The sequence below is a fragment of the Pteropus medius genome, unplaced genomic scaffold (assembly GCF_902729225.1).
Source record: "Pteropus medius unplaced genomic scaffold, Ma_sr-lr_union100, whole genome shotgun sequence".
In the NCBI taxonomy this organism is placed as follows: Eukaryota; Metazoa; Chordata; class Mammalia; order Chiroptera; family Pteropodidae; genus Pteropus; species Pteropus medius.
Genome location: NW_024354875.1, coordinates 28,723,311 through 28,747,380, shown reverse-complemented (window position 1 = coordinate 28,747,380; position 24,070 = coordinate 28,723,311). Strand labels below are relative to the sequence as shown.

Genomic DNA, 24,070 nt, shown 5'->3' with positions numbered 1-24,070 from the left:
AATGAGTCTCATCAGGCATTGGCAGATTTCACAAAGGTGCTTTCCTTTCTGCAGCTCTAGGGGAGAATCCATTCCCTTGCCTTGCAGTTCTAGAAACCACTCATCTTCCTTGGTTTATGGGCCACCTCCTCTATCAGGCTGAGAGTTTCTCACACTGCCGTCTCTCTGAATCTTGTTTCTTATCCCCTCTCCCATTTATAACCTTGCACTTACATTGGACCATCTGGATAATCCAGAATTATCTTTCAGCAGCCCTAATTTCATTTGCAATTTTAATTCTCTATCGCCATGTAATTTAACATAGTCACAAATTCTGGGCATTAGGGCATAGATAACTTTGGGAGCCCTTATTCTGCCTACTACCCTTAGTTAGCAACAAATGTTAATGATGAATCTTGTACCCAATATGAGAAATATGAACTTCAAAAAGAAAATGTAAATTCTTGATGAAAAAGAAACTATTTGTTGTTTTTAAGCTAAATTTTCCTGTTACAGAAAAACATGTCAGTCTTCAAGTTGGCCAGCTAGCTTAATGACATGTCTAGAGTTCAATTAAAGGATGTAACCATTAAATATAACTCACATAAACAGATCGTATTATGCTAGTGTGTATCCCTCTTCATAGGTAAGGATACTTCCGATTTTGGTTAAGTTAGCACAGGTGACTCAAGCCTAGTTGGAAGCTCGAAGTTCTTAATTTTGTTGATCTATTCCTACTGTTACTACAGAATGTGATCTGACACAAGTATATGATCGATTGATATGATGAAGCAATTGGTATACTGCTAAAAATCTTAACATCAAAAAATAAGGATATGGACAGATTACTTTCCAAGAACACATGTATTTGAAATTGTTTGAAGTTGGGAGGTCATTTTTATCTTGATATCTACTGACTAACAAATACTATAACAAATATGATTTTTAAAAAGTTATCTTAGTAGGGAATAGTCAAGTAAACAATGGTGCATTATTACTATTACTTAAATAGGAACACTAAGGTTTTGTTTCATTTTTTTTTTTACATGAAGTTAAGTAGTTTTACACTATCAAATTCTAATCCTTTAGACCAAGAATAAGTTTAAAATTAATCCATGAGATTTTGACTTGTGATTTTTTTTCAGGGTGGGGGGGGCGGGTCTAGTGAACTTGTAGTGTATGGCTTTTTTTCCCCCAAGGTATTTGGTATAAGGGTTGACATTCTGATTAACCAACTGGCAGTCAGACACTTAGTTAGAGATATATTGTATGATCTGATTTAGTACACTTTTCTAGGAAAGAGAATTAAGAAAGAAAGTTGATACCCTCCTAAAAGTTCTATAGAGAATTGAGGGCAGAATGTAGGTTCACACTTTAAATTGTAGATTATATTTAATTGGAAGTGTTAATTAACTAGATGGGAGGAATCCTTTCACATGTATAGGTATGTCAAATCATCATAGTGTACACTTCAAATATCTTTAAAATCTTATCAATTATAACCCAATAAAGCTGAAAAAAAAATATAGATTATATCTCATTACATTGAAGACCAGAGTAATTTTTTTCCTAAGCAGAATGGTTTTCTAGCCCAAGTTAATGATCCACATATATCAAATGATATTTAATAATGTTCTCGACATATAGTTAGTGCTAAGGAGAATTTTACTTAATGAATAAATGACCAAAATAACAAATTTCCGTTAATAAATTAATTTCATTCAACCTTCTATTGGCCAGGGAACATCCTAAAACTGAGGATAGAACAATGAACAAAATACATACTTTACTTTCTGAAGAGGGAGCATAGAAAATAAATAAACCATATTTTTTGCTTTCAATTCAAAGAATCAGAATTCTGTATAATAGAAGCTTTGCATAATCAAGTTTTATTTAAGGACATCAATAACATTAAGCTGGAGGGAGCAATAACAATCATTGAAGACTGTAGATGAAAGAAACGCATGGGCATAAACATCAACTCTCTGCGTGACAACTGTTTACAAATATTACAAGGCTTTTCATCTCTAGGGATATGATGGGACTATTCCATGGCTTTTTTATGACACACTGAGAAATAGGAAGTACTGATTAAACAGACAGTGAAAGAGCAAAGGAGAAAGGGAACCTGACCAGATTTTTACTGAAGGGCACCATGATCATTACTATAGAATCACATCTGTACCTAGAGGCCCGTGGGACAAGCTGTGCCCCAGAGACATGCTTATTTGGCCCATTCAGTGTTTTCAAAGCTTTGAATTGGTTAACACCTACAAAAATCAATATTTCCATCTGCTTTTGAAAACTTTGAAGATCTGGCAGCACTGGGTTCACATTCCAAAATAGTGGTGGCTTGCTGAACAAATCAGTGGCCAACATTTTTAGTTGGGACACGTACTTTTCAGGTATTCACCGTTGCTGTACCTCACTAATATTTAAGACCAAGTTGACATTTTTTTAAAAACCTGCCTGGAACCAATAGAAATTTTAGTTTCTGATATTTGTTGCTAATAATTAGGCTGAAATAATACAGTTAGTGTTGTGAAGCTATGTGTTGAGAAAGACAAGGTAAAATACTGGGAGTAGAAAATCAGTCGACAAATTTTGGATACATTTTAAAAATTATCATTTTCTGGGGCAAACATTTTATACTTACTGTGTATCTATGTGAGTAAAAACAATCTGTGTCTATCATCTCTAAATATATTTTCTTGTAAGAGATGACACAACATAAACAGTATAAAGGTATATAAATTTAGAGTTGTGAGATTCTACTTTAGCACTTATGTGCTATTACTAAATAGAACTGTAATTGCTGTTAGTTTCAACACATCAATTTAATGCCCCCTGTCTAGTGTAATTTATATAAAATCTATCTTAAAATATTCCAAGGTTTTCTTTCCATCATTTACCATTTTATATTTTACAACTAGTTTAGTTTGGATTTTAAATCTGACTTTTATTCTTCCCAATTGCTGATATCTATAGAGTTAGGTAAAAGGATGGACCATCGCAATGCTCAGGAAGAAATTAAATTACACAAATAAAATGTAATAAAGAATTATGGCCAGAACACCATATATAAATTCACACAAAACAATTCATGAAATTGGTTCCCTAAAATTGAATTAAAATGTATAGATAATGCTGCAAGAGACAAAATGCTGTTCTTTTCACAGGCGAATTAACCAGGAGTCAGAAATAGGGGATTAGTATTAATTGCCTCCTCCACTAGGTATGTCATATTCTTGGATAAGTCACTAAATCGCAGTTAAACTTAGTTCATTAATCTCATTCATCCATTAAAAAGAAAAAAAAGATGACATATGTGCTCTAATTTTAGAATCTAAAGGAAAAAACATTGCACACTTGCAAAACAATATTATGGTGTTTGTATAGCTCATACCAATCTGGCATCAGCTCATATATTAGCCAAGTTTATTACAAAAATATATCCCTGATATATACTTCTTCTAAGGAAATATTTACAGCACAGGAAAGAGTTGACATTCAGACTACCCAACAAGCTATTGTTAATATCATTAAAGGAAAAAACATTGTACATTTCTACCAATAAAAATCCAAACTCATTCTAGAATAGTGAGTAAGGAAAGAAAAGAACAGACTTTTTTTTAAAAATGATGATTCACTATTATTGTGACTCTTAGAAGTATAGCCAATAGAAAAAAATATATAATGAAAGATTGGCAGAATAGTAAATAACTGCCTCAGTAGAGTGGAAAAAAACATTCTATGCTCAATGCCAGTAATTAAGCAATTTTACCCATCACTAATCTCATTTTAAATAAAACTAGAAAGAGTTATGATGTCTAATGTTATTACATCTTTGTCAAACAGACATAAACAATACTGAAAACATGCCATTTGTTAGCAAAAAAGTCAATGGATTCAAAGTTTGAAAGAATAATCAGTTCTTTCTTTTAAGTGATGAGCATAAAAATTTGTGGCTGATTTATTGTGTTTGTCTAAATTTGAATATATTCAAATATAAACATATTTTCTTTTGCTCTGAGTTTTCTCTATTTTTTAAAAAATTTACTTTAAAATTTACAGCAGGAAATTTGATATTCCAGGGATTTGAGCTTTTGGTTAAGGGTTTTCCACAGTCACTTACGCACTTCTGAAGTCTTGGCTCAAATATTACTTTCTCTTTGAAACCTTTCTCAACTTTTCTAGACAAAGTTATTTATTCCTGTTACTTTTTTTTTTTTGTATTCCAGTACTGTTACTACACACCTCTATTATCTACCTATTACATTTTGTAGTCATTATTTAACAATATGAAACTATCCTTTAACTGAACCCCTGCATCCTCAAATCCCAATATTTAGATTCTGGTAGACAAAATATAAAGGAATGAATGCATGAGCAAGTAGTCACATTGTTTTTTTTTTTTTCCCCTAGGAATGTAAAAAAATTATGATTTTATAAAAATTTAGTTTAAAAATTGAGATTCAAAATTTTTTTCACATAATTCTAGGGTTTTAGTTTTTGGTATTTTGGCTGACAATCTTTGATCCTGGATAATTCATAATTAGTAGGTGGAGTTACTGAAGCTAATGTGTATAACAATAACATGTCAATCACTTTACAAAGTGTACTCAGAAAGAGGCCTCTTGATAAAATTCCAAGTATTCAGAACATCCATGAAAGAATATGGGCAGTGCTGTGATGCTATAAAGAGTAGTTGGCATCACCAGACACAGGAGAAACGTGTACCAATAAACCAAAATACATGCAAGGTAACAAATACCTACACAAAGGTAAAAAAAAAAAAAAAACCTTTCAAAATAGGAAAATATATTTTTAAATAGCTTTTTAATAAATAGATCTTCATGGTGCTAATCAAACTATTGCATAAAATTTTGAGAGAAGTGTTATTTATCATTTAATACATTTCAACTTTTTCTTGACTCAAAACGATTATGTTTTGGTTATATTTAAATGTAAAGAACAAAACCTAGTATTTAAAAAATACTTAATTTAAAAGTAGAAATATTTGGCTTCAAAATAAGAGGTTTCTGAATAAGCAGTGCCAGCTTTAACTCTTAGAATTCTGTTCTCTTCTTTCCGAAAAGTACTATTTATGGAGTCATATCTCAGTGTCCAAAAATACTGAAGATGAATAAAAATAACATATAAAAGATGCACTCTCAACTGGGCCATCAAACATATTAGTTATATACATAATATTTATTTGACAAACTAAAAAAGCAGAATATATAAAAACATTCAATTTGCAGTAAAGGATGCCTTCTAGAAACTTTATGTAGATATATGTTAAAAAATACATATATATATCCACAATATTTCAATCTAACATAGACATAAAGCACCTTAAAATCAAAGAAGCACAGAGATAAAAATAAATATAACAGTACAATAAAATCTCAAGGAGCAGTGAAATTGCAAATACAAAGCTTGCCAAAAAAATAAAAATATTTGAGAGAAAAAGAAAACAGAGGTAACATATTTTATGTTAATTAATGCAAACCAAAATAGGGAAACAGAATTATTATACCTCGTTACTACCACTCCCTCACCAATATTCTATTGATTTATAAGCCCTGCCAATTCTATCTTTGTCTCCTGAGTCAATACCCTCTCTACTCTAGAACTTCTGACCCATTTATGTCCTCCTATATTTAATCCAATATTTCAGTAGTCTCCTAACATATATTCTTTTACCTAAACTGGACTCCCTTTACGTCAATCCTATACAACCATAAAAATCTTTGTTAAATGTATGTCTATTCATATTATTCCCCTGTACAAGTTTTTTCAATTATTCTTGATTACCTTAGAATAAATTTAAAAATTTTAACATAACATAAAATATTCTCTGTTATTTGGCTTTTGCCTACATCTCCAGCTCTATGCCTCGCTACATTCACAAATATATCATGCTATTTAAAATTTTGCATTAAGTTGTTTCTTTTGTCTATAAACTAATTTTACATACGTGAAAAAGTATTTCAAGTTCCAGCTGAAGCATTCTCTGTTTGCCTTCAGATGTCTTCCTTGACAATTTTTATCCAGAGTAAAGTTTATCACAACCTCCTTGTGTCCCAATTTCATTTATACTTTCCATCACAGAACCTACCATATTGCAGTTGTAATTATTTGTTATTTGTTATATGTCTGTCTCTCTGATAGAGTGAGTTCTTTGAGGGAAAAATATCATACTCATCATGGAATCTTTTATACTTGACACGTGGTGGATGCTTAATGACCATCAGTTCAATTAAAAAAACAAAAACAAAAAACCAAGGCCACAGACTCTAGAGTCAGCCCTCCTCATTAAGATTGCGTTTGTTTAATTTCTTTGGAAGTTACTTAGACATTCCCTGTGTACATTTTTAGTACAAAACAGTAATAATCATACTATATCAGGAGGTTATTGTAAAGAGGAAGTAATTTAATATATGTGAACACCTAGTTCATAAGAGCTACATTAGTATTTGCCATCTTCAATTAACAAATATTCATTGCACACTTACTTTGTGTCAGTGTATTCCAAGCAACTCAGGACACATAGTAAACAAGCTCCCCACCCCCAAAAAAAGAAGAAAAGAAAAAATAAAAAGATTGAATAAAAGTAGATTGTCTATGGCTACGTCAGCAAATTTTATCATGAATTTTTCACTATAGAATTAAGCCTAGAAACTAAAAATGTAGCAGGTTCTAATATATACATTTTTTTCCAACCAGAGGAGTAGCGAATTTTGGGTAGAAGGGTATTCAGAGAGATAAGTAAAAAGGTGCCTATGCATATTCTGACTCTTCCAAATCATTCTGGTCCCTAAGACATGGAAATAGTCTACAGAGACATGATTAGAATGTGGTTTTTTGATCACCCATCCAGTTCTTCTATTGTTCATCTCTCATGGACTAATATTTAGTGAACAGTTAGTTCACAGGGATTGAATCTACTATTCCAATTTCAAGCGTCATTCTGACCAATTTAAGCAGGAAAGGTAATTTGTTAAAGGGGCATTTGTTGGCCAGGGTGTGGAGTGTAACTCATGGACAAAGTCAGCTGTATTTTGGTTATCAGAGGGAAAGGGGCAGGGCAGGTGGAGGTTGTGAGGACAGGATGAAGCGGGTAAAGAGGATCAAATATGTGATGATGGGAGGTGACTAGGCCTTAGGTGGTGAGCACACAATGAAATATACAGATGCTGTATTATAAAATTGTACCCCTGAAACTTATATAACCAATGCTATCCCAATAAATTTAGTTAAAAATAACTAAAATAAAGTAGTGACAAGAAAGGAGGGCCATTATCTTCAAATAGCTAAATTTTATACTGTAGAGCTGCACAGTTCTGAAATGCCATCAAAGAATCAAAAATTAATAATCATGTGCAGTAATTTTTATTGTGTGTTAATTCTTTCAAGGTCACTGGGTCTTTCACCATAATATATTTTCACTACTGCATCAGGTAACCACATAGTTTGCTTTCTTTCTTTTAGGGCTGGTGATTCAGTGAAACATCTTTTTTATCAATATAACATTGGTCATCAAGTACAAAGATTCAACAAATAGAAATATCAATATCAGCAATTAAAGGAGGACTTTGCTGATATTTTTGGAATAGTGGTACAAATGCTTATGATAGGCTTGCAAACTGAACTCTAGCCTAAAACGGACTTTATCGAAGTCCCCAAAACTCTTCCCGAATATTTCTGAACACTGTGGAATACAATGAATTGTAGCATTTGATTATTTTAATTTGTCTTCTGAAGAAAATAAATGAATTTCAAATGCCATAGCAGGATGATGTCTTTAGAAGGCCTTTGTATTTATCCAAGGATAAAGAAAATGGATTGAGTGCTTGGCTCCTCCTTTTGGTACCAATCTAGTAGCTGGTATATAATGTGTCCTGTCCTGAAAGGGTTGGAAATGAATTAGCATCCACTGTTTCCTAAAGAGATGAACAATAACTTGCTCCTTACCATGCCTGCATAGGTCAATCAGGACAGAGAGGAATAAAGAACATGCACAAGAAAAGGCCATTAGAAAAAGATGTAATCTTATTTCATGTTCTGTGATGTTGAGATTTGCATAGAAGCTGGAAAAAACTGAAATAATTTCCTGAATAATATCTCTGTAATAGCGTGGTTCTAAAGACAGGATCTCTTAATGTCTCTTCTTTTTCTCAAGCCTTGTGTTTTTCCATTTTTTAAACATCATAATTCATTTGTAATTATGCAAACTAATAAATATGTGAACATACAAAAGAACAGACAAGCTTGACTTAATTTAATAATTTTCAAAGACCCATGAGGATGGGTTTAAGAAATGCCAGACCCGAAAGAAGCAGAAAGAGCTAATAATATCTTCTTATGTCAAATGCTTACAGAAAACACCCATTTTCATAAAAGTAAGTATGTGGAAAAACACATTTTGCAGATTTTAGTAAGTTCTACAAACATAATGATTCTGTAATGTTAATGGTTTCTTTCATCATAATTTTCCTTGCTCCTCAAAAACTAGCAAAATCTAAGAACTTAAAATTCTGTAGCTTGCCATTCTAACAATTTAAAAATAAATTTAGTTAGTATAACATATTGTCAATAAACTTGAGAATTCTTTTAAGTACAATTATGCAAAGAGCACATTTATATTTTTTAATTAATATGAGACTTCTTATTGAAGAAGGGGCTATACGAATGTATTTCTTCTATTCCAACTTTCTCTAAATGTCCACTCCCTCCCATGAAAGAACACAGACATTCCATTATGTTAAAAAATATCCGTGTTTTACATCTTTATCAACATGAAATACTCTTTGAGATCATCTGTTCGAGCACTGAGAACATAAAACTCTGTGCTGTAATTTTGTATTTTTGGGGGAAAGGATCCAGGTGATACTCTCTCAATAATTCTGGGCCCTGAGATAAGGACAATGCCATTCCTTTTGTCCTAAAGCAATCTCAATTCATTTTACTTTAAAGGTGTGAAGGGTGTATCTGTAAGTACATTTGTCTTCTGCAATGAAATTGAAAGTGAGTTCTATAAGAAAAGGTTTATAGAAACAGGAAACCCACAATACCATTATGACAAAAAAGCTGTGCTTGTGGTATTCTAATAACTGGGGTAAACATTGCTCCTACAAATTCTATTTTGGAGAACGAGTAAGATGAATTGTAGAAAGAAAAGCACCGATTCAAGATTTTTTGAAAGCATTTGAATCTGTACTTGCTATTCAGTCTCACTCATGGGTATTTGTACTACCCAGTGATGCTCTGACTGTCTGAGAAACAGTGACAGGGGACACTTCAGATGGTAATATTTCTAAACCCCTCCATGTCACCAGGCTAGTTTGTTTAGTTAACAGCAAAATAGAGGAATCGAGATTTAATGCACACAATGGGTGGACTACATTATTTCGCCAAGAAGATACAGTTTTTGCAAAAGACTCAAACATTTTGAGGATGTCTTCACAGTGAGGGAAGCTTCACATTATAAAGCTTCCCTTTATGATGATGCACTGGGATGGCCTGCAGTGCTCCCACAGGTGGGACAGGAGTGAATCCCTTTATGCATTAGCAGAACTCATACACCAACCAATTCTGCAGAAAGAAGCTGAAATTGGAAGTTGCAAGGGGACCACTACCGAGCTTTATGGTCACATTTCAGTGGACAGTTAGCAATTACCATGTACTTCATTTGGGGACAGCAGAGGTTGAGAGCCATAGTATGTGGCTCTAAAGTAATGTGATTGATGTCAGTAGATCACAGAAAACAGTCTTATTGCATTTTATGTGCACATCTTGTATCCTGGGTAGAAGACCACGCGTTGATTCAGTTATGTAAAGAACCAAAGGGCTATGAGTATGTTTACTTTATTTAATAAGGTTTATCACTTTATAATTAAGTCCTGTGCCTTTCAGAAAATAAAATTATTTGTATAAAAGTATCAAAGGTGTAAACTCAAGAGACATTAGGTGTATAGATTATATAATTCTGTGCAATCAAAGTTTTTTTTAATTCACATCTGCAATAATCTATAAGTTAAATCTCGATTTTAATTAATTATGAGTATCAGTATAGTTTAACCTAAAAATACATTATTTTTTTAGTTTATTTTTATTCTAATTGGTTTATTTTTAATATTTTGTTGTATTTCTTTAGTTTATATCATTCTATTATTTAGTTTATTTTTAATATTGAAATATAACTTTGTATACATGCAAAAACACGGTTTAAATATTTTCTGCCATTAACAAGGGAGTTGATTGGATTTGGGGTACTAGTAAATTAGTTGTTTGGATGATTGAAACTTATTATATTCACCACGATTTGTTTAAGCTCTAGCTTCCTCTATTCTCTGCAGCCCCTTGTGCTATTCTTTGACTGTAATAGGCATCTCAAGAGAAATATTGATATAAACAGAGGGCTTTCCTATCAGAGTGAAGAGGAATAGAGTGGGCAACTGACAAGTCTCAGATGAGAAATTAAAAGGGAGGTGCTCATCTCTGGGAAGCAAATCTTGGCTCAGATTTGCACTGTCATGTTCATTGTTAAACATTAGAATCACCTGGAGAGCTATGACTTCCCTGATCCCTGATCATATAACAGAACAATTACATCAGAATTACTTGGGCTGCCTGTGGAGTTTTTGTGCACTTCCAGAGTTGAGGGCTACTTCACTAAGGGCTTAGATGACTCAGGTGACCAGAGCTCCCACTGACATTCCATGTCTCAGCCTAATAGGGAGAGTGATTTGATTCTGAATCCTTATCCAGTCAAAAAGGTAGGAGGTCAGGGACTCTGAAAAGGTGTCCTGCTTCAGGTCTGGAGTGATGTAGAAACTGTCAGACAGAGGACTCGTTGCAACCCACTACCACTACATTCCAGTCCCCCAATCCTGGGGTGGAGGCACATAATAGGGGCTTTTTAAGGGGAGTAGGGGTGCATTTCTAGACAGACCAGGTTCATGCAAACCTTAATGGAAATAGAAGAAGAATTAGTGGTTTGTTGGGGCTTGTAGAGAAAGTTTCTCTTCTTTCATCTTGAGAAAGACAAGTTGTTCAGTTTGTGCTTTTGCCTTTGTTTTATCTCATACCAGTGCAAGCAGTACTAAATGCAGTTCATTAGTTTCACAACTTGAGCAAGGAATTTTTCGCAAAATACAATTCTATATTATTTGATTTCTGAAGAAAAAAAGCATGGGATTCCATTATGATCTACCTACAGAGCTATGGGAAGGTAGACAGGGGTAGGAAGAGAAGAGACACAGATGGAGATAGAGTAGTAGGAAGTCACCAGCTGCAAAGTAGCAAGGCAGCAGCGGCCAGGACGCAGGTGTGAAAATCAGTAATTAAATGGGTAATCATGAGCATAACAGAGAGTTTTGAATGCAAGAGTAGAGGGGAAAAAAATCAGTTCATGAAATATGCATCTACAAACCCACAATTGGATCAGAGTTTGCATTACCACTTCTTGCTGAATTGAAAGGAAAATTGAGTTATGAGTGTAGAGCAAACCTGGCCTACTAGATGGCAAAGTCAGGAACTGGGATGTTTTGGTTAATAGATAATACCAGTCAACTGAATTCTGTATAAACAGCTTGTATAGGTCTGGCCTCAAGTGGATTATAGATCTTAACTGGTTGAGGCCATTGCTTTGTTATTTAATTTATTTAGCAGTTGGTTTCCTGATTTGGAGCATTTAAAAGTTAGTCTTATATTGTGTTCTTTCCATCACCAATGTCTACTCAGGGTAGGGCACTGAGAAACAGTTGCAGAAGATAAACAGCTTAATGGTTCTGGATTCGGAAAGGAAAGAGGTGAAAGATTTGTTAGGGTTTTAATTTTTAATGGAGTATGACTGTTAAGTCTAGTCTACGTATTAGCCCTACTTGGGAGCCTTTTGAGGACAAGGCTTTTGTCATTTCTAGTTTGTATTTCCCCCAAGATCAAGGTCACACCCACTGGTATCCTGTTGTGATCAACTGGCCTGTGTAACATTTAAGTGTATCCATCCTCCTATCTGGAGAAAGGTCAGGGTGACTCCCTGGACTGTGTCAAAGGAAAATAAACAGTTCTCTGGCAAATAGGGAGCCTTATTTATAAGTATTTGTACATATTGACATTGTATGTTATAAAAACACACTCACTATATTTCATTAAGACAATTGTAGAAATATATTTATCTTCATTATTTCAACTGCACAAACCAGAAAATGTTATGAGGTACTTTCAATTCCTCACAGATATTTTTCTTTCCCTTCTATTCATCAGCTAAAACATGCTGAGAAACCACAACACTCGCAGAAACTGCAGAAAAAAAAAAAATCAATATTCCCTCAATTCTTCCTCTTTTCCTCATTTATTCAAGCAGCCTAGCCTTTTCTATCCTGCCTGATTCAATTCATATATTAATTATATTATTTTGCTCTCAGTACATCTTGTCACAATACTGTGAATAGAGCAGTCTCTGAAAGCAAATGCTATGTTATTCATTTGCTCCCACTTAAAAACAAACTTTGATTCATAATGGCATCCCAGAGTTATAGCATACTTGCACAAAGCATATTTATGCCTATTCTCCTTCTCCTTCCAAGACGGTCTCCTCATCTTGTCATTTCCTAGAGTTGGGGTTAAGCACTTTTCCTCAAAAGAAGATCTGCTATTACAATTTTTCAAATATGCACTAAAGTTACTGATTACTCCAGAGCAGGATATGTCCAAAGCGTAGACAAGCATGTTCATTTTAAATTAATCTTTAATTACCTAATGAGCTCCTGGGGAATGGATTCTGTCTCCCAAGGCCAAAGAAATGAAAAGAAAGCTAAGGTGTGTCGTGCAGGATGACATTATCCTTCTTTGTCTTTTTACATGTACATAGAATGTTTATGAATCATATTCTCCTTTGAGAGTAATTACCACTTGATTATGGTTTCTCAGCTATAGTGGCAATATTGCTGATGAGAATAGCTACGGTTTATTGAACAATTCATATATGCCAGGTATTACAGTAAGAGTTTTAAATGGACCATCCTATATTGTTCTTAAAACACACCTGATACTTCAACCTCATTTTGCAGAAGAGATTAGGTAGCTACCTCAGGGGATTCTAACCTGAGATGTCTGACCCTGGAGCAAGAAAGTCTAACCATTTCTCTAAACTACCTCGTTTTGAGTGAGGTTACTTTAAGTTGTAATAGTCATTTGAATTAGTGTGCACAATTAAAAGACAAATCAAGACATGCTTTTGGTCATAATCTTATGTGTTGATAGAGATCTAGGTTAAGTTGGGACTGTTAATAGTAGTTTGTTATCTTGAAAAATTATGAATTTGCAGAAAGCTAGAGGTAGTTTTAAATCACTTTTATGAGAAATGCTTTGCATGTGGACATTTAGCTGATAAAAATATGTTTAGTTTGCTAGAAAATAATTATGGGTCACCTTTAAAGAGTCTAAAACACACAGATGTCAGATTATATCTGTCACAAGCTGTCAAAAATGATTTCTATCAACCTAAAATTGTCCAGGGATTGTTTCAAATCCAAATAATCTTAAAGAGTGCTAATATTGACATTAGGATTTTTACAACAGCAGATGTATGTGGAAAGATACATACTGTCTTGCGGTCCCCCACCCCGCAGTCCATATCAGATTTGGCGGCAGGAGTGAAGGTTGAGAACACATCAGACTTTTGACATAGATTCAGTGCAACCATTTTCACATGAAAGCAATTACCTAAGCTCTGTATTGCACTGATTACTTCCAAAAATCTTTGGGCTCCCTGTGCTTTCCTTACTTAAGCTACTTAAGGCGGAGGGAGGGGGACGGGGTGGCGGGGGGCGGGAAGCAACTCCAGAAAAGAAGATGCTTTGTCTTTACAATTAATAAGCAAAGAGCTACTCAGTACTTCATAAATATGAGGGAAGGAAATTGAAGAAGAAATTCACATGAACATAAGCAGCCCTATGTTCATTGCAGCATTATTTACAATAGCCAAGATGTGGAAGCAGCCTGAGTGCCCATCGATAGACAATTGGATGAAAAAGAAGTGGTACGTGTATGCAGTAAAATATTACCTGGCCATAAAAAAGAATGAAATCCTACCATTTGCAACAACATGGAAGGACTTAGAGGGTATTATGCTAAGAGAAATAAGTCAGAGAAAGACAAATACTGTATGATCTCGTTTATATGTGGAATCTTAAAAACAAAATAAATGAACAAAGAAAACGGAAACGGATTCATAGATACAAACAACAAATCGACAAACTGGTGATTGCCAGATGGGAAGAGTGTTGGAGGGCTGAGATGGGAAGAGTGTTGGAGGGCTGGGTTAAAAAGGTGAAGATAAGAAGTACAAATTGGTAGTTACAAAATAGTTATGGGGATGTGAAGTACAGCATAGGGAATATAGTCAATAATATTGTAATAACTATGCATAGTGTTGGGTGGGGATTAGACTAATCAGGTGTTTCACTTCATAAATTATGTACATGTCTAACCACTCTGCTGTACACCTGACACTAATATAATATTGAATGTCAACTCTAATTGAAAAATAAAGATTAAAATAAAAAAAGAAATTCACAAGAAAAGATGAAAACCAAACCTAGGTGTGAGACTACGGCACAAAGAATGAAGATCTCAGACTGCTAATGGGTCCAAGGTTTATTTTGAGGAGAAATGGAAATGTTCTAAAACTATTGTGGTGACACTACACAACTTTATAAATATACAAAGTCATTGTACACTTAAAGTGGGCAAATTTTAGGGTATGCAAATTATATCTCAATAAAGCTGTTAAAAAAAGAAAAAGGAAAAAAAGAAGAATATCTAAAAAAAAAAAAAACCAACAACAGAAACCATTAAATGGGCAAGTGAAAACGAACTCAGAAAAGAGACAGTGGCAGTTACACATCAATAACATAGTCTAATATCTTCTCTGGCATATTTCAAGACACCCTTGTAAGGATGAGGGATGGATTATTCAGAATGGTCTTTGTGGAGACTGGACTGAAAACAACCCTCTTAAGTGGTCCTTTCTTTCTAACATTAAGGACCTACTGATTTTCACTAACATGGAATGCTGAGAACTCAATCTTAAAGCAAAGTCAGAAACAATACTGATGTGAAATTTCTAACCTAAATATCAACAGGACACAAACTGGGTGGCTTGTAATCCTTTAAGCCGGGTTGGGATTCGTTCATAGCTACTGGGATCAGTAATGACTGTTTTGAAAAACAGAATCTAAATGGGTGATGTAAAAAATGGTTAGTATTAACTACCAGAACCACCTAATAAATTTTCCCCAACACATTCTTTTAAGAAGCTGACCCCTCTCTCTGTGCCTCTCACATCCAGGGGTCCCTACTGTCCAGAGAGGCTTTTTCTAATTTACATAAAGATATTCCAGAGGCTAGCAGCAATACTGCTAAATGTTAAACTAGTAGAGCCATAAAAGCAAGACAAGTCTAGAATACATAAATAGAATATTATCCCAAGTTTAAAATGTCTTGCATAAATTGATGTTTCTACATCACGTACCGCAATTTATTTCTGTTTCAGAACCTCTTTTTCAATAGGCATTAAATAGTCTGATCAATCAGCAAACATAAGGGATCTGTAACCTCACAGATAGTTTAATTTTCAAAACTTGTTTAGCCCACTGCTGATCTCCCAGACAAACTGTTACCAAATTGTCAGCTAATTACCCTGAAACATCTGACTTCAGTACGTTAGGAAGGAAAGAAGCAGATTGGACTTATTATTACACCTTATAAAATTATTACTAATTGTGACATAAAATATGTCAGGAATCCAAAACAAATGTTCTTTCCCTTCACTCTAATTAAACCTGATTTCCAAATTAATTTTATATGTTAACAAAATAAATATGTATTTTTGGCCAGGGGCAGAGTTAGCAGAGAGATTAATCTCAAGCACTTTCAACAAGCAAGATATTGAAAATACTCAGAGTTGACAATAGGTTAGGTAAGGCAGAATTAACTATCTGTTTCTATCAGTAAATGTCTCATCCTCAAATCCTGCTGAAAAAAGAAGCAATTTTTAGAATACTTTTCAATAGCTTTATAAGTTTAAGTTAATATTTAAGACATGTTTTTTCTACATTTTCTACTGTATTACCAAATTGCATATGTATTTTAAATTTGCAATGAGCATTATAAATGAACATTATTAATTTTCTAAGGTGCGGATGACTTTTTTCTTTCATTTCCCCACAGGCTTCAGTATACAGTTGAATAAATGGTATTTGTTAGTTTATCTTGTATATGTTTTCTTCATATTTTATTTATATTGCATTGCATTATGAATTAGGTTAAGTCTTTCTTCATGGAATTACTGGGTATTATTAGCACATCCGAAGGTAGATAATGAAACTGAAGGGTCACTATAGTCATGCAGATATTGACTTCTAGTGTATGGTTGGCTTTTTACTACTCCCACACACATTATTATTTCATATTCACAGAATGGCAACTACATCTTATTGTGGAGATTGTGTATATATGTGTGTGTGTGTATGTGGTGACACTACACAACTTTGTAAATACTGAATAGTCATTGAATTGTACACTTAAAATGGGCAAATTTTAGGGTATGCAAATTCTCTCTCTCTCTCTCTTATATATATATATAGTTTGCTTGTTTAGTTTTATTTTTACCCACTATCCTTTTATTCTTCTTTGATAACCATATGCTGAGAATTTCCACTTAGGTCAACAGGTACAATGGCCTCAGCCAATCAGCATCCTCCTCCGGCTATGCAGTGCAGGGGGAACATATATGTTCCATTTAGAGCAATTAGATGTGGTAAGGCCTATTCCTGGCACTTCCAGGAAAAGGGTTCTTACTCTTTCTCTGCATTTTTTTATGAGTATTTGGGGGAAACCTGGGTGACAGTGGGGGCAGTTCAGAGAAAGTGAGGCTGAGAGGTTAAAAAGAAGAAATAAGATCAAAGTGATACTTAATTTTTTAAAACAAACACTTGTGTAGTACTTAAATGGACCAACCATTTTATTAAGTACTTTACAAATAGAACTAATTTAATCTTTTTAACAAACTTATGAAATGGGTATTATTATAATCTTGACTTTATAATTGAGGAAACTGAGGCACAGAAAAGTTAAGGAACGTGCCTAATGTCACACAGCTAATAAGTGAAAGTGCAGGGACTTACATCCAAGTGATCTGGCTCATAGTGTCTAGCCACTATGCTAGGCACATACTTTGAAACTTTACGTCAATGGCAAGATAATACATACTTAATAATGGGTTGAAAGGAAGGAAGGAAAGGAGGGAGGGAGGAAAGGAGGAGAGGAAGTAGGGAGACAGGAAGGAAGAAGGAAGGAAGGAAGGAAGGAAGGAAGGAAGGAAGGAAGGAAGGAAGGAGAAAAGAAGGAAGGAAGGAAAGAAAGAAGGAAGGAAAGAAGGAAAGAAGTGGGAGAAGTTGATGGAGAAGAAGAAAGTGACAGAGAGGGAGAAGGAGGGAGGGAAGGAAGGAAATAAACAAATCCTTGATTTGTTAAATTTGCTAATTTCTCTGGCATAAATATTCTCACTATGGCTGATTTCAGGCTCTTAACATGACATCATTAAAAAAAAAAAATCAAAGAGTTCCTATAAGCCAGCTGCTCTAGTAAACCACTGGAGCTTACACCAAACCTCCCTTCCACAAGACTGCATTTTTGTGAATCTATAATGTTCCTTTCGGTTTAAGCCACTTTTGGTTGGGTTTTGTCTTTTGTAATAATAGAGTCCTGATTCCAAATTTCATGTATAATGAAATATTTCCATGGAAATTATTCTTTGTTATATTAGACCTCTATAACAACCTTGTGAGATAGAAAAACACTCAACAATTTTTCCATCTTACACATCAGAAACAGGCCTGAGTCAGTTATGAATATGGTTTATGTATTAATAGCTACATAATTTGCCAGACCCGCTGCAAAATGAAAATATGGGATCCTTTATTCAAAATTTATTAAGAATTTCAAGAGGATAACAGCAGGGCATTAAACTAGGTGCAGGGCCCTTCTAAAAATGGGGCTCTGAGCAACTGCCTAGGCAATGCACCTGTGAAGGTGGCCCTGTGCCTGTGTCACTCAGCTGGTGTCAGAGGTGGCGTGTGAACTCATATCTACAAATCTCATAGCTCTTACTCTTTCACTGCTTCTCTGAACAATAAAGCATCTTTACATATGTTACCTACACTTCTTGTAGAATTTACTTAAATTATTGATAACACTATTTCGTATTATTGACCAATTTCAAGTAAATGCACTATGACTCACTTAAAGACTCCTATGTTGCAAAAGCTATATATTAGATCACAAGAATATCCAATATTGATTTCTTATTTACATTATGTTTCCCTTAGGTAAAATTAAAAGCAATCTTACATTAATTTATTAAGCTACCTATACTGCACATTTTTATTTTTCAGACAAAGCCAGATAAAGAAAACAAATGTTATTTCACATATCTATTTTTTAATCATTCTATCTGACATATTCCCCCTGCCTACTGTACACACCCAACTGTCTTATTTTTTAAAACTTAGGCAACTCTAAAAATCTTAGGGATTTCTAAACAAAACAAAACAAAACAAAACAAAACAAAACAAAACAAAACAAAAACCCCATGTTTATTTCCCAGTACAAAATTTCAGACATCTCCTTTACTTTCATCCTCATGGAAAACATGGACCAAAGTGCAGCTGCTTACAGTGCAATTGCTATTTTTCAAAGAGCCAAGTTCAGTCTAATGAGTTTTATTACTTAGATTACTCATATTCAAAAATCATTATATCCCATGGCAATATTTGGTGACATACGATAATAGAAGAAAGAAATGAGGGAAAAAATCTTTTATGTAAGATAACATTTAAAGTTACATTATACAGTTTTATATAACATCTGGGTTCCACTACTCGATTTATAATGATATTTAAAGGAAACTGAAAACTCAACACAATAAACAGCTGAATAATGCTTCAAATTTAATCTATGCCAACAATCAGCAATAGTTTACCATGAATTATCATTTAGAAGCAGAGGCTCAATATAATCACTGTTGTCAACATTTCTATTTACCTGTTGCCTAACCGAGGCTATTTAATTTTTATTTATATTTCAAACATTAGATACGAAGAGGAAAAATATTCCAGCATGGTTCCCAAGAAATGTGGCAAAATGCTCTAAGTAAATCAATACATTGATATGCTTTAAAAATGGCTTTCTAAAACATTTAAAATTTACCATTTTTGTTAACGAGTAATGAAAATAAATGTGCTACTAAAGAGACAGTCCAACATCGGCACTGAAATTAAAGCATTTTGACTATACATGATTTATCCATAAACTATAGTAGTATTACCTGCTCAGATCTGTTCTGGTGCTGGTACTGGTACTGAGAAAAGGTATTACAGGAAGAAGCAATTTTGTCCTTTTCAAATTGTTTCTTCACTCTGGCCAAACCACCAGGTACTGTGCACGTTTCTGATTCCTCCATAATCTAGGTTGATTTAAGAAAAAGGAATATTCAGCTTTATATCTACACAGGATAGGATTCTTACTCTATTTTAATAGTTGACAATTCAATTATTGATGGGTGATATATTAAATAGACATTAATATACACAATTATTTCGGAAAACAATAAAGATAATCTCTTCATGTAGTTTTTTCATTTATCAGTTTTTGATAGAAGTTAGACAAATCTTCAAAATATTAATTTTCTTTATCTCAGATTCTGATATCTGGAGATTAGACCTATTAGAATATATTTCTCTAATAATACACAGACTGTAAAAATTAAAATAATGGATTCAATTTTAACTCACAATAAGGTTTTTATTAAAGTCTAAAATGTCTATATAGGCAACACATTATTAAGAATATTAAAAACATTTGATTCATTCCAAAATGTATTTAAATCATCAAGGATGAACAAAATAGACTCAGAGTATCTCTTATGCAAAAATATTAATATCAGCAATAATAACAACTACTTAATACATAGTGTACAGTGAGTTCCTATGTACATATATATATTTTGTCATTTGATGCTTCTTTGTATTTTATGAGATGTGGACACATTATTCTGATTTTAAAATGAGGAAATTGAGGTTTGGAAAAGTAAAGTAGCTTGTTAAGTTCTCACAGCTAGGATGTGAATGTTGGAGCTAGAATTTGAACTCCTATCTATCTGTATCATAGCTATCTGTCATAATCATTAGACTTCAAGAACAGGCAGAAAAAACAGCAGCTATGCTACTCCAAGACTCAGCTCTTAGCATCGGTGTGTGAGAATTGGTGGGAGATGGAGAAGGGATTTAAGAATAGAAGGATTCTACTCTATCATTTGCATTTTACAGGTGAGAAAGTCTATTTTAATAGGCATCATTTGGAGCAACTTGAAAAACACTGAGAAGTCTTGTCAGATCTTATGAACCCAGTGGGAAGTGTTATAAACTCAAGAGCTTTGGTTTTGATAACTCAGCATACTCCCCAGCTCAGCAGGCACTCAAGCCCAGATGGGAAAGCAAACAGGCCCCACGTCAACCTGCCCTCCTATAGGACTGCTGAAAACTGGAAGGAGACTCAGTAACACGTCAAATGACAGGAGGTATCCTGAGGTCTGTCCCAGTCCTGACATAACCTTGGAAGCCTTGAGACATGAAAGTAAGTGGATGCCCTGAATGCCCCTGAGCTGGGGTTTCCATATCATGGACTGTAGACTCTTGGGGTCCTGAAATCTTTACCCCAATATGTATTCTCTCAAACAGATACTAGAAGTAAAATTACTGTCTTGGGGTTTCCCACACTCCAAAATATTAGAGATTTAATTAATACTTAGGATTAGCTGAATTACTAGTAAACACCCAAGTGGTTGCGTTTATCAAGTTCATAAGCTTTCCCAATTACATGAACTGTTAAATAGTTAAGAATATGCACATTGGTTCTATGGAAAGAAGGGATAAAATTGTACACTTATATGTGTTAGATATATAGTCTGTCAGATTCTGCAACAAACTTCAAATGTAAGTCCTGGTCAATTACTGCCATCTGATACATGTTAAAGTCATGAGAAAGTATGGCGTCTCTTTTGAAACTTCAGATAATGAAGTGGAAGGGTGAATTAAGGCTACAATATTTTTTTACCCCTCTTTCATTTAATTTAGCCTTCCTTGATTGATAATATATAGAAAATATATAAATCTTAAATTATAGAAATTAAGGGAATTATTGTTAAGAAGAACTTCTTTCCAACAACTATAAACAATATCCAAATCACGTGCAAATTAATCTGGTAAACCTCAGTAGTTATGCTGATGTATGGATACTTTCATAGTATGTTCATTTTCTCAAAAATATCAGTTCCTATACTGAACAAGTTGGCTCTCAGCTACCAAATAATTAAAAAAAATAGATATACCCATTCCTTTCCTTTAGCATTGTGCTTTGGAATCAGAATAAGCTACACACCAAAATGTATACAGTTCGTTGTTTTACTAGTACTACCTACCACTATTCCTAACATCCCTGGAACTGCTGTTACACTACAGCTGCTACTTGCCCACGAAAGTGAGACAAGTCCTTTAAGCCAGGGGTCCCCAACCCCTGGGCCACAGATCGGTATCATTCCGTGGCCTATTAGGAACCAGGCCACATCACAGGAGGTGAGTGGCAGGTGAGCAAGTGAAACTTCATCTCTATCTGCAGCCTCTCCTCAGTGCTAGCATCACCACCTCAGCCCTACCTCAGATCATCAGGCATTAGATTATCATAGGAGCACCAGTCCCTGGTGCCAAAAAGGTTGGGGACCACTGCTTTAAGCTGTAGTTTAGTGGTGATGATAAGGTTTTCTTGTTCACCTCAGCTTGTAAATGAAGGTTTACATATGTGAGTTGGCAAGATTTACTCAAAGAGCAGTCTGCAGCCATGAGCCGGCTCAGATGGAAATCACTCCTATGACTTTGCCTTGTTTAGCACCATGTACTAAACATCCTAACTAATCATGTTCTTATAAACAACCACATAACTTAGATTGCTTTGTATTAAACCTTTTCATGTTTATCCTTTTTCTAGCTTTCCTATCCTTGGACTCAGAGATAAGATTTAGAATCTAATGAGTATACAAATAATAAAGTTATCTTATTAACATAAATATCTAACATAGGATTTACCTGATATTAAGTTATTTTAATAATTTAATTTAAATACCTGATACTTAAACCTAGGTAAATATATTGCATAATCACCAATTTCCTTTACAAAGAACTGTCTTGAGGTTCTAGGGCAAAATAGAAATAACATAAATTGGGGAGTTAGACAGTGATTCTAATCCCAGTTCTGATATTTAAAACCTTGGACTAGATACAGATCCTGAACCTCAGTTTTCTTCTTTATAAACTGGGAATAACAATATATTTCTCACAGATTTCTGTTAGTGTCGAAAAAGATAAAGAAAATAAAGTTGAACGGCACAGAATCTGGCATTTAAATTTGTTTCTTAAAAAATGTTACTTCTCCCTTTTCTTCTAGGAGGATTCTGCAGTCTGCTGCCTTTTCATGAGCATGGCTTTCATTTAGGTTCAACAGGATGCCATCTGGCTAAGTCTAGGACAACAAGAAACTGATCATTGTCAGCTATCTCAATGTGACTGAACTATAATAGATTCAGTCTGGGGCTGAATCAGTGTCTTCCAGACTTTGCACATAAAATATTGGGTTTATTTGTGTAGACAGAAGTTTTTTTTCTCAAAATATTCACTTAGAGCCAAGCCAAATAGTGGGGCATCTGTTGGGCCAAAGATGCTTTCTTGTATGAGAGGAGGCAGTTGAATACAGTTAAAAGAGACTAGGAATTTAGCATGGCTTTGTCACTAATTACATGTTCTCTATAAATCACTTTCCCTCAATTTTTTTTTGTCTGTGTATAGGCAGTAAAGATGATTATTAAGTTTTTACATGTAAACTATCTCCAGAAAAGTTACATTAAAAATGTTTGTATTAGATAGTGATAATTTAGTTTCCTTATATGCCCAATTTAAATATTCTCTTTTAGCGCATTTATAAATAAAAATCATGCCCTACACAAACTTTTATGGTTTTATGGTATATTCTCATAGTACCTGGAAAGATAGATGTCTTACTAAATAAAAGATAGTTTGTTAAATAACCAGTCTTTAGGTATTTTTAAAATTAGCTTGCTTCCCCAAGATTAATCTCTCCAATTTGAAACACTAATTTGTAGTAAAGTTCTTTAATGATCCAGCAGGGGGTGCTATCTAAGAAGACTGGCAGGAGGTGCTGGGGTGATACTATTAGTTTGAGAAGTGTTCTACCTACTTATGTCATTTTCATACATCCATTCAGAATCTATGCTGCTTGTAAAACATATTTTAAAGACTATGTAAAAACTTAAATGTCATCTAGAATTGCAATATTGTTAATGAGTTTGGCACAGTCAGCCTTGTCTCTAAATAATTTGTAAAAAAGAATGTTAAGAGTAGCTATTTTAGAATACAGCCTTTTTAACTACTCTCACTCTCTCTCTCTCCTCTCTCTCTCTCTCTCTCTCGCTCTCTCTCAGTTAAATGAACAACTTTGCTAATTTGGAGATTATAATTATAAAATAGTATACTTATATTCCATTAAGCTATAAAGCTGCTACTAATAAAATGACTCATCAAGTCCTGTGGATTGAAGGCTGCAGAATATGGAACCCAACAAATTCTTTGAATATGACTTTATTATTCATTAGCTCTAAAAATTGGTGGTCTTACTGAATCCTACTGTTTTCTATAATCATAATTGGTTTAGCAGAGTGCCTACATTGCTAATCTCTCTCATTTCTATGTTGATTAAGATACTGCTAATGGATTTAGTACATACAGAGAAAGGAGAAAAGCAAAAGAAATTATATTGCCAGTGAATTTAAATGAACTATACATGAAACCAAGGAGGGAGGCATGCAGGCCCACATTATTAAAATTTGAAATTAATCCTCAACCTTCCTGAGGAGAATAGCTATAGGTTAAACGATAATGATGGCAATAATAAC

General features: G+C 34.0%; 1 protein-coding gene across 2 annotated transcripts in view; it reads right to left on the bottom strand.

The window, feature by feature from the left end:
- XIRP2 (xin actin binding repeat containing 2) overlaps nt 1–24,070 on the bottom strand; it is a 248,604-nt gene that overhangs the window by 20,109 nt on the left and 204,425 nt on the right. For both annotated transcript variants that reach the window (XM_039855563.1, XM_039855564.1), the window contains one exon: nt 19,379–19,516. In XM_039855563.1, coding sequence (XP_039711497.1) covers nt 19,379–19,516 — 138 coding nt within the window. The remainder of the gene's footprint in view (nt 1–19,378; nt 19,517–24,070) is intronic.